We start from the raw sequence: 11575 nt of genomic DNA, 5'->3' as shown, positions 1-11575 counted from the left end.
TTTGCTGGACTATGTGCTCATGGCAACCTCTTGCAGATGAACCTGCTGCTTTACATGCAATGTAGCACTGGATTGCTGTTTCTCAATGCAACATGGGCTCCTCCTCACCTCTGTGATGAGGACCACCCTTGCCATGTTGGGTTCCCTGCAGTATCTCAGCCTGCCAGAGTGTGCTTGCTCCCCATGCCCTGTAGTCTTCATTTCCTCTCCCTGTTCCTCTGGAAAAGGGATGTTATCAAGCACTTGGAGAAGCTCAGCAGCATCTGCAGGGTCTGTATGGGATCTGGAGTTGGTGAGAAGAGGTGGCTGGGTTTGGGCTATTCAACAGGAACTTTGGGAGAGGTGGGTACCAACCTGTTGAGACCTTTCTGGGCAGGAGGGTGAGGAAGTTCCAGCCAAGCTCCTCCTTAGCTCAGAGTGGTTGGGAGAATCATCCCTTCTGCCTTTCACACCTTGTGGTAAGCCTGTATGGTTTGCCAAGGAGTAAAATAAAGTGTGCTGGAGGGGAGTGGTTCATCTCCCTGCATCCCTTCCTTCATGCCCTGCTTTGCCTCACTCTGCTGGCCCTGCTTGATAGGCAAGATGGGACATGGGAAGGGTTAATGTGCTGGCTTCATGCTGGGAGCAAAGTGATGCTGGTGACAGGCCCAATGCCTCTGAAGTGGCCTGGAGGACCACCTAGGGCAGGGAAGGGAGCTGAGTACCTATGATGTGAAGCCTTACAAACCAGAAGACCCAAAATGCCACCAGCTAGACTCCACTGGCCAACCTTTATTGTCCTGGCACCTGTAAGATCATAGTACCACAGCCTGGTTTGTGTTGGAAGGGACCTTAAAGCTCACCCAGTTCTAACCCTGTGCCATGGGCAGGGACCTTCCACTAGAGCAGGTTGCTCCAAGCCCCTGTGTCCAACCTGGCCTTGAACACTGCCAGGGATGGGGCAGCCACAGCTTCTCTGGGCACCCTGTGCCAGCGCCTCAGCACCCTCACAGGGAAGAGCTTCTGCCTAAGAGCTCATCTCAATCTCCCCTGTTCTGGCAGGTTAAAGCCATTCCCCTTGTCCTGTCCCTACAGGTCCTTGTCCAAAGCCCCTCTCCAGGTTTCCTGCAGCCCCTTTAGGCACTGGAGCTGCTCTGAGGTCTCCCCTTGAGGAGCCTTCTCTTCTCCAGGCTGAAGCAGCCCAGCTCTCTCAGCCTGGCTCCAGAGCAGAGCTGCTCCACCCCTTGCAGCATCTCTGGGGCCTCCTCCAGACTCACTTCAACAGCTCCATGGTTTCCCTGTGCTCATGGTGCCTCAACAGGTTTAACGCTCCTGGCACCCAGCAGCCCTTGTGCTCATGAAGAGGAAGGTGTTTGTTACCTGTCAGGGTTTGTGTTGTTCCCAAGGGGTGCTCTGGACAGGCACAGGCTGTGGTGTTTGAGGGTTCTGTTTGCATTGTCAGTAGGTTCAGTCACCAGTCTGTATTAAGCTGACCCCTGTTTGGGTTCCCTGATACAAGTCTGATGTGGCTAATAAACATATCCCTGCAGAAAGAACACATCTGGAGCTGCACTGGACATGCAGGGGCTTGTGGAGGGTGTCCTGCTTGTTGGCAGCGGGTTGGAACTGGATGAGCTTTAAGGTCCCTTCCAACACAAACCAGGCTGGGATTTGATTGCACCCTGACCTGCTTTACAGGAGCTCACTCCCTACCATGCTGTGTGTGAGTACCAGGCTCTGTGAGCAGCCACAGCAGGAGGATGGAGCAGGGCTGAGCTCCAGGCAGGGGCAGCAGGAGCAAGGCTGCAGTGTGGACCTGAGTGCTCTGTCCAGGTAATGGAACCAGACACAAAGCCCTCCATCATCAGCCCAAGGGCCTTCCAGCCCTCGGAAGGCAAGCTCCCTACCACACACGTGTGAGGTCCACACAACACCTGAGGCAGAGAAACTGCCTGTTCCACAAGTCCAAGGACATCCCCAGCCCGCTGTCATGGTGATGGACCAGAGAGTCCCTTCCAAACCCTGTCTGTGATTCTGTGCTCCTGAAGAGCAGGAAGTCCCTGATGCCTGGATAAGCAATTTCAGCTGCAGCTGGGTTTGCACATGCAGGGAGTGGTTTGGTATTCGTGGCTGGAGGGCATTGCTCCTAGTGCCAGCAGGGCTGGAGATGGGCTGTGGGCTTTGCTGGCAACAGCTCTGCAGGACCCCAGCGAGCTGGGTTGGAGCAGGTGGAAAGCAGGCCCAAGGGGGCACATCTGCAAATGTCTTTCCATGGCGGGAGGGCTGGGATTTAATGGGAAATCCTAGTGTCTCAGCTGAGCACATGAACACAACAGCTGGCGTATGGGATTAAAGGCAGGAATAAATCACAGCAGGCAAGGATACCAGCAAGTGCCCGAGGAGCCCCACGCATCCTGCACATCAGGATCTTCCTCTTGCCCGCCGTCATGTACCAGAGGAGAGGGATGCCTGGAGACCTGCAGACCCTGGCCTGTATCTTCTACCTGCTGCACCTCAAGTTCTTCCTGGGAGAGATATGGCAGAACCAGCCCTCTCCCTAAGGGCATTGAAGGCAGGCATGGGAGGGGAGTGAAGAGAGCCTCTCCTTCCCCAGCTCAAGAGGGCACAGGAGCCCAAGTGGAAGTGCACAGCAAGCCTTCAAGGGCCAGGTTTGCACCTTCCTTCACTGCCTGGGGGATTGAGTGGGGGAAATGTGTCTTTGGTAGCTCACCCTCTTTGGAAAGGCTCCAGCTGCCTTAGGAGACATTCCTCACATAGCTTTGCTGTGAAGAAAGTGCTGACCTGTTACAGGGGCGTTTGCTGAGCAAGTGAAGACGAGCCAAAGACAGCTCTGAAGTGCTGGGGGAAAATGGGTTTCCCATCACCAGGGTTGGGCAGGAGGTCAGGCTCACACATATATATATATATGTATATGCATCTATAGACTGCTTGGCCGCACACTGGTGCCCAGGACCTGCCTGCGGTGCTTCCTGAACCACTGCCAGTGGTTAGCCCCAGGAAACAGGCAGGGAGCTGCAGTCTGTGAGCTGGGTTGAGAAAAGGGTTAAAGAGGGTGGTTCATAGAACCATAGCATGGTTTTGGTTGGAAAGGACCTTAAGATCATCCAGTTCCAACCCCTGCCACGGGCAGGGACACCTTCCACTAGAGCAGGGTGCTCCAAACCCCTGTGTCCAACCTGGCCTTGAACACTGCCAGGGATGGGGCAGCCACAGCTTCTCTGGGCACCCTGTGCCAGCACCTCAGCACCCTCACAGGGAAGAGCTTCTGCCTTATCTCCAACCTGTTTCAGTTTGAACCCATCACCCCTTGTCATGTCGCTGCAGTCCCTGATGAAGAGTCCCTTCCCAGCATCCTTGTAGCCCCCTGCAGACACTGGAACTGCTCTGAGGTCTCCAAGCAGCCCTGATTTTCTCAGCCTGGCTCCTCACCAAGATTGAGCGAGAGGATCTGGTCTGATGTGGGAAAAGCAGCTCATGTTCAGTGCACTTCAACAGGGCAATAAAAGGACAGCACTGCAGTAAATGAGGAAGGGAAATCAAATCCCCTCCAATGCCACAGGGCTGCCAGCACATGTCTGGGTAACAGAGATGTTGTTGCGGGAAAACCCAGAACATCAGCTACTTAGAGCCAGATTCTTCAGGAGTCTACAGGAAACCTGGAGAGAGGCTTTGGGCAAGGGCCTGTAGGGACAGGACAAGGGGAATGGCTTTGACCTGCCAGAGGGGAGACGGAGATGACCTCTTAGGCAGAGGCTCTTCCCTGTGAGGATGAGCTTTAAGGTCCCTTCCAACCCAAACCAGGCTGGGATTCTGTGATTCCATGCAATGTCAGTGAATCCTTGACAGCTCAGGGGTGGCCCAGAAAGTGATAGGGCACATGTCAACAGGCCCATGGTCAGCTCCTGGTGCTACCCTATGCACGATGGGTATGAGGGTCCTTAATCGTGGCTATCTTTATGGAAGCAATCCTTCCCAGCTCCTGTGCATCCTGTCTTGGGGAGGCAGAACCTGAGGGCATCCAGGCACTGAGCAGCCTGAGGCAGTCTGTTCAGCAGAGCCAGCTAGCACAAGCTCCTCCACCGGGAGCTGGGAATTTCCTCTTCCCAGGGTGGAAATAGCTCCTATTTTGAGTCTTTTTTTCTTGACCAAAGGACTTTGATTCCTCTTTTTGTTGTTCCCAGCTGAGTCAAAGCTGACCATTCCTCTCCTGGGAAGATGCTGAGCACAGGCTGGGACAGGGGAGGTGACAACCTCAGGGATGCTGGGATGGTCCCCCAAGCAAGCAGCACTGCCCTGTGCCAGGACATTCAGTTTGGAGGCTGTTTGCTCTTGGGGTTACCTCCACAGAGGGAACTTCACCGCCATCCCCATTCGTCTCTCCTCCAGTTTTCCCATCCACATCCACTCTGGCACCTCATACCTGGGCTATGGATGCACTGAGGTTTCATGGGGCTCCAGAGCTCTACCTCTGATCCCCCCCACCTCATGGTGCTGTAGGAGCATGACTGCGGCAGGAAGGGAAACAAGTGCCATTTCCCACAGCCAGCCAAGAGGCAGAGACCCAAGGGCGAGCCGCTGGGATGAGGCATGCGAGAAGCATCCGCCTCGTCCCCTTTCCCATGGAATGCTTCCCTTGGTCCTTCTCATGTGTGCTGAATGACTGGCTTTTCCCCTGGAGTGGATGAGTCATGGAGAAGGCAGGAAGGAACAGGGGCTGCCAGGACACCCCAGGTGCCCGTTTCCATTGGGGAGTGAGCAGGCACTGCCCAGGGGAAGAATGCACATGATCCATGGGTCTGGCTCTCTCCCTGCTGGCTTCCCATTCCTGGGATAGAAAGAGGGATCCTTCCTCTGATCCCCCCTCTGGATTACATATTGCAGGGGGGCTAAGTCTCAGTTGAGGTAGTGGCTGTGGATCTGCTTGCTCTGGAGCAAATGTGCTTGCTTGCCTTCCTCTCCTTGGCTCTTACATCCAATATCCAGCTTGGGAATGGGCCAGGACATCTTCATCGCATCATGCCTCCACCATGCACATGCCCAAGGGAGAGGGACATGGGGCTGGGGTTCCCTGGGCTCTGTGTTGGTAGCAGGGCTCTGCCACGTGTGAGATGACAGACAGGGCTCTGCGGTGTCCATGGCGAGGTGAGAAGTGATGGAGCAGTGGTCCCCTCTCACCTTGAGCTGCATCAATCTGCTCTGTTCTGTCCTTGCATCCATGGGAAGGATGCAGGTGGGCTCCAGATCCTGCTGCTGCCTGCCCCTGTAGCCCCTCCTCCTGCCCTCTGCAGCACCCCACTAATGCATGCAGCTGCCAGCACCCCAACCTGGCTGAGCTCATCCCTGCTCACATGGGTGGGTGACATGCTCCCCACTCAGAAAAGCTCCTGCTCTTGCCAGCTTTCCATGTTGGAGAAAACATCTGGATTTCCAATTATTCCCACTCCCTTCCTGAGCTCCTTGGGTCCTTCCCAAACACCCACCTTTGCACTGTGTGTGCTTCATCTCCGGAAAGGAGGGATGGTTTTTGCAGACCAAGATGCTGTCACGTCATCTCTTGCCAGATCCTTGCTGAAGGAAGGGCCACGATGCTGCCATGACATCCCTCCTGGTCCAGCTTTTCCACTGCTGTCCTGGGGGGTCTGGGCCACAGGGCAGTAGATGTGGCAGAGAGATGGAGAACTGGCTGGTGCTGAGTGCTCACACCCAGGGACATCACAGGACCAGCCACAGCCACTGCTTGGGAACTGGTGCAGATAGGACAGCCCTGCCTGTCTGTGCGTCGACACTGTGCTATTCTGCTCCCTCTGCTTGCTGCAGCCTTTGTTTTGCTGCACAGACATGGGCCAAATATTGTCCTTTCCCTTATTGCCCCCTTGGCTCCAATCCTAGGGCTCTGCCCAGTGTTTCCAATCCATCCCTTCTGCCCAAGGGATGGAAGAATTCACTGTCCCAGCCATTGAGCTGAGGGAAGAGACCAACTACCCCCTCATTGTGATACTCCTGCCAGCAGCAAGGGACCACCGGCTGTGAGATGGAGCTGGGATGGAGCTGGGAGGCAGGCACAGGGCTTTGGGGACAGCAGGACCCGAATGCCAAAGCTTTGCTGGAGCTCAAGGCCTACAGGGCAAGGAGGGACTTTTTGGCTGGAGCTTGGGAAGTCGCGGCTGCTTCCATTGGAATACTGCTGGTTTCCATTTGTTGGGCTTTCGAAAGAGCTGCCTCACTGGCAGCGAGTACCCCCCCCCACGCACACACATCCACACACACACAGCGGGCAGTGTTTGTTTGCTTGGGAAAACGATGAGCCTCATTATGTGTCCTTTGTGGCTCTCCAACTTTAAAAGCGCAGCAGGAGGAAGTTTTATGATGGGAAACTGCCCTGGTGTCAGCCAAGAGCTTTGCACCGAGGGAGACAGCCCCGCTGGGGCTGTGGGGCCAGCAATGGGGCAGGGACCACAGGAGGGTGGGCAAGAGGTGATGCACTTGAACCTGCCCCATGTGAACAGGGGCAGTGGGAGCTGGGGGAGCTCAGCCAGACCGTGGAGGTGCGGTGGGGGTGTAAAGCAGCTCCGCATTGCCCACATCTCAGTGCTCACATAGAACCATGGAATGGGTTTGGTTGGAAGAGACCTTAAAGCTCATTCAGTTCCATGGGCAGGGACACCTTCCACTAGAGCAGGTTGCTCCAAGCCCCTGTGTCCAACCTGGCCTTCAACACTGCCAGGGATGGGGCAGCCACAGCTTTGCTGGGCACCCTGTGCCAGCGCCTCAGCACCCTCGCAGGGAAGAGCTTCTGCCTAAGAGCTCATTTCGGTCTCCCCTGTTTCAGTTTGAACCCATCACCCTTTGTCCTATAGATCTGGCCCCTGATGAAGAGCCCCTCTGCAGCATCCCCATAGGTGGGAGGGTTGTTTCCTGCCCTGAAGGAGATTTTAAGCACCATCCTTGCCCCAAGAACTCTCCTCCCATCTCTCCGTGCTCTCCAAGCCCAGCACCACCATAAGCCCTCCTGCAGCCCATTCCACCCTCCCAACCCCCTTGTGTGCGATTGCAGCCTCATGACTCAGAGCTGCCACGTGTTGCCTTCTGTGCAGTTCAGGTAACATCTACCTGGAGGAGCGGAATCCAGCTAAGGGGGGGGGAAGGAGGCAGTAAATCACTGGGCACGGAGATGGGAAAGTGGAACCCGAACAGTCCCCACCACGTGGGAATCACTCCGCACCCAAACAAAAGGCAGCTTCAGTATCTATTCACCATTGGCAGGCTGGGGTCATGCCGAGGGGCATGGATCCATGGCATAAGGAACCAACAGGCTTTAGGTTTATAGAGGCAAATAGCGAGCACAGAGCCCGTGTCCTGTTTTATGTGCTGCGAGATCCAAACCCTGCCTTAGGCTAAACAGCACCTTTGCCATCACCGGTGAATCACTTCTACATCCCCCTGGAAGTTTCCAGGGCTTGGATTTCAGACGCTTGCTGCCGCGGGGCACTAAAAGCTGCTACGGGAAGACAAAGCAAGGTGTGGCGGGTTTCGTGGGGATTATCCCGCCTGGATGAAAACTGGGATAAGAGGAGGAGGAGGTGCGAGCGGGCTGCAGCACCAGTGTTAACTCTTTTTCCCCGCGTGGAAAAGGTGAGGTGCATTCCAGCCCCTTGGGATGCCCGGAGGAACCCCCATCCTTGCTACATTGAACAGCCACAGCGGAGGCTCATGGGGTGCCGGAACCTGCTGGAGAACAAGGAATGGGGTGCCCACGGGGCTCGAATGAGAGAAGAAGAGGGGGAATGAGCTCCGCTCGCTGATTGCTCCCTCCTCCAGCACCTGCGAGCCGAAACCCATAGGATCGGTGTCGCACCGGGGTAGAGTGCCCTTTGGCGCTGCGGGTGCTCCCAGATGAGGGGAGCATCCTCGGGTTAGCGCAGGCTGGGGGGGATGCAGAAGCCCACGACCCGGAGCTAGGGGCGGGCTGAGCCCCGGCCGTGCTCCGGCCCGGGGCGGGCCTCCCCCCTGCCCGCCCCTCCGCTCCGCTCCCGCCCCCCGGGCCGAGCCGAGCCGCGCCGTGCCGTGCCGAGCCGTGCTACCGGCACCGAGAGGGCACCATGCGCACAGGGTGAGCGCTGCGATGAAGGCTGCTGCCGCGGGATCCCGCTGCACCGGGACCCCGCGGGGGGGGGCAACCGGTGCTAAAGGGATACGGGAGTTGGGGGGCACCGGTATCGCGGGGATGCCGGAGTTGGGGGGTGCTGGAACCGCGGGAATACTGGAGTTGGGGACACCGGTACCGCGGGAATGCCGGAGTTTGGGGGTACCGGTACTGCGGGGGTTCTGGAGCTGAGGAACATAGGAATTAGGGGGCACCGGTGCGCTGGAATACGGGAGTTGGGAGGCACTGGTACCATGGGGTCACCGGAGCTCGGAGCACCGGTACCGTGGGACCCTCCGAGCTGCCAGGGCAGCTGCGGGCTGCAGGAGTGGGGTGCACCCCGGTCGGACGAGTGGAGGTCCCCCGATAGCACCCATGGGTAACCTCTTGTTCTCTCCTTCCCTTCCTGCAGGTGCCCCCCGGGGCGGCTGCTGCTCCTCGGGCTCTTTGTCCTGCTGGTCCCCGCTGCTTCCCAGGAGCCCGGTAACGCGTGTGGGATGCTGGGGAGGGTCCTGGGCCTGTTCTGGAGCCAACTGTCCCCTGGGATATGCTGTGAACACAGCCCTGCTCCCTGCTGGGGTTGTGTCTCATGCTATGCCTGGTCTGTGGTCCCCAAAGGGGAGGCTGCTGGAGGGAGTTTCCCCCGATACATCCCTTGTGGCCACTTTGGGGTCCCATGTTCCCCATCTCATCAGTGGGGCAAGGATCCTTGAGAGAGGTGCCTGGCTTTGCCGTGCTGCTCTGTTCTGGCTGTGGGACACACGGGATAGCGTTGCCCTGAAGTGGCCATGCTCCACGTGAGTGCTTTCTGCTGTGCCTGCAGAAGTCCTTCCTGTGTGACTCCGTGTCCTTGGAAGCATTGCAAGCGGTAGGAGCCTGTGCCTCAAGGGATGCGACCCCTCCCACACCCATTGCCAGCTTTCCCCTTGCCTTCAGGACTCATCTCACTCTCTAACTGCTCCTCATGCCCTGGGAGAGGGGAATTCTGCACTGCCTCAGCTTTCCCCATGGGGTGCGCGAGCCGGTTCTCCCACTGCCTGTGTGAGCAGTGAACTTTACCTCCCCACCACAGCAGCTTCCTCCTGGCTGCCTCCTTTGCAGCCGGGCTCTGGATGCGTGCCCAGTGCAAGGGAGAGCTGTGGCTGACACAGGGAGCCCCCCATCCCATTCGCATTCCATGGACCCTGTTTGCTAAAGCGGCTGAGCTGGAAGCAGCGGTCCAAAAGCAGATGAAGGGTGGCTTTTCCCCAGGGTGATGTTGTTCTGCTTGTGCTAAGCATTGTTATAAGGCTCGTGCCACTGTATAGGTAGGGCAGGACATGCTGGGAAGTGGCTGCCCCATGTACAGACAAGCTGGAAGTGGGACAGAAATCAATGGATTATGTAGTGGAGTAAGGCTTCCTGTCATCTAGGAACAGCTCAAGCACAGCTATGTGGAGCCTGGCTCTGCTGGCAGCAAGGGAAGAGAGTGGCTTGGGCAGGGGGATAGCCCAGCATTCCCAAAGTGTGCCTGGGAAAACTCGGAGAATCACTCTGAGTGCCCCAGGCTGGGTTTAGATGATGCTGCTTTCCGTGCTGTGGGTGCTTCCCTGGGGACTGCAGAAACAAAGCTCCCCTTGGAGGTCTTCAGAGATGGGAACATCATTCCCATGTGGAGTCCTGAATTGCCTATTTACGTCCCTGGAGACTGTCCAGTGTGGCCGAGCTGAGCCGGAGGGCTGGGAGCTGCTTTAACAGTGGTTACTCAGAGCTTTCTGTGCCTTTTCTACCCTTCTCCAATCACTGCAGAGCACTGGGCACACAGGGACCCTTTGCTGAGCTAAAGCTGCATCGCACAGCCTCTGAGCAGCCATCCCAAGGAGGTTTCTCATGGGATGCAGAGGGGTTAAACACCTCACCGTGGTGCCCGTCTCACCCAGCTGACCTGGCTGTCTCCCAAAGGCAGGCTGCGAGTCGGGTTTGGAAGGAATTTGCAAGAGGGGTTGGTGTGGCTTTTGTTTCTCTTTCTTGTGTGTTTGTTTTTGTGTGTTTCCTTCCCTTGGTTCAATGTCCAAGGACTGCAGGGCCTGTTCTGCCAGCCCGCTTTTGCGATGGCTCCTGCGGAATGTTTGCTCTGAAGGGCTGTCCTGGCACAGAGATAACCTTTCTGTTTAACTGCCTTTGCTATGTGCATTTAGGGACTTAGATGGTCCTGCCTCTTATCGCTGGACCTCGCGATTTTTCAGTCATGCAGGGAATGGGGATGCTGTGAGGGTTATCACCATGGGTCCAGGGAGGGGGATGCTGCGAGGGTGTTTCCATGGGTCCAGGGATGGGGATTCTGCAAGGGTATCACCATGGGTCCAGGGATGGGGATGCTGCAAGGGTATCACCATGGATCCAGGGATAGGGATGCTGCAAGGGTATTGCCATGGGTCCAGGGATGGGGATGCTCCAAGGGTATCACCGTGCATCCAGTGCTTAGAGCACAGGGGAATCATGGCACATGTAGGGCTATGGGGAAATCCCCATTCCCAGGAGGACAGGGATCTGCACTCACTGGGGTTTACAAAGCCGGCCGGGCTAACCCCAGTCTGTGGACACAGCCTGGCTTCATCCATCTCCTCCTGTGCTGAGTTTCTGTGCATCACTTTGGGACTGGGATGTGCTCATGTATCATGGTGTTGAGGGTGCAGGCAGCACCTTGAGGGAGTCAAGCTGCCTCCTCCTGCTATTAAATATAATGAGTGCTGGAGCCACTAGCTGCTGGCATGGAGGCTCCTGCCTGGTTTTATGTCCATCTCCAATGGCTCCTCAGCCTTAATGGCTGGGATTCCTTGTAAGCGGAGATGAAATGGGTGCCGTGAGGGTTGGCACTTCCCAGCTCCAACAGCATCATTTGGCTGCTGGTACTGCTAGGATGGGCTGGAGCAAGCAGGGAGGATGCTGTGCTTGGGAGGCTCTGCGGGCCTTTCATCTCCTTATCAGCTGCTGGGACTCCTGTTTGTTAAGCCTTATCTGAGCTGCTGCTCTCTGCTGTGGGAGCTGGTGTGGAGAGGAAGAGCCTGGAGGGAGCCAAGCCTGCAGATGTCTCCCTGCAGCACTACTGGGTGTTCCAGGTCTATCCCATGGCAGATGGATCCCATCCTCCCTGCCCGCCCCAAGAATAGGGTACAGGGACGAAGCAGTCCCATTTGGATGGTGCTTTGGAGCTGGAAATGAGGTTTGAAAAGAGATCAGCAGCTTCTTTGTGACATTGGTGCTTATTTATTTTGGCCTATAGCTGGGATAACTTGTGATATGTCAGTACAATTTGGGTGCTGTTAAACAGCAAACCTGAGTACTTGGAGGAGATAAGGAACATGTTTTGCAATCCTCTATCAAGCATTATCACATATGGCTTATAAAAAGCCTTCAGCTGATAACTGTGCTGCTGGGAAACAGCCTTTTCTA

The 11575-nt window shown here is 56.5% G+C and overlaps 1 protein-coding gene across 1 annotated transcript in view; it reads left to right on the top strand.

Moving 5' to 3' along the window:
• Window positions 1-8007: 8007 nt before the first annotated feature.
• Window positions 8008-11575, top strand: part of COL18A1 (collagen type XVIII alpha 1 chain) — a 36216-nt gene continuing 32648 nt past the window's right edge. Inside the window, exons 1-2 of the mRNA XM_061459587.1 lie at window positions 8008-8110; window positions 8556-8626. Coding sequence (XP_061315571.1) covers window positions 8100-8110; window positions 8556-8626 — 82 coding nt within the window. The 5' untranslated portion in view covers window positions 8008-8099. The remainder of the gene's footprint in view (window positions 8111-8555; window positions 8627-11575) is intronic.

Source organism: Pezoporus flaviventris, unplaced genomic scaffold (assembly GCF_033815535.1).
Source record: "Pezoporus flaviventris isolate CSIRO_AGI_PZ_B2104156 unplaced genomic scaffold, CSIRO_AGI_Pfla_v1 ptg000001l, whole genome shotgun sequence".
NCBI lineage: Eukaryota > Metazoa > Chordata > Aves > Psittaciformes > Psittacidae > Pezoporus > Pezoporus flaviventris.
The sequence above is the reverse complement of the archived record's forward strand: the minus strand, read 5'-3'. Positions and strand labels throughout refer to the sequence as shown.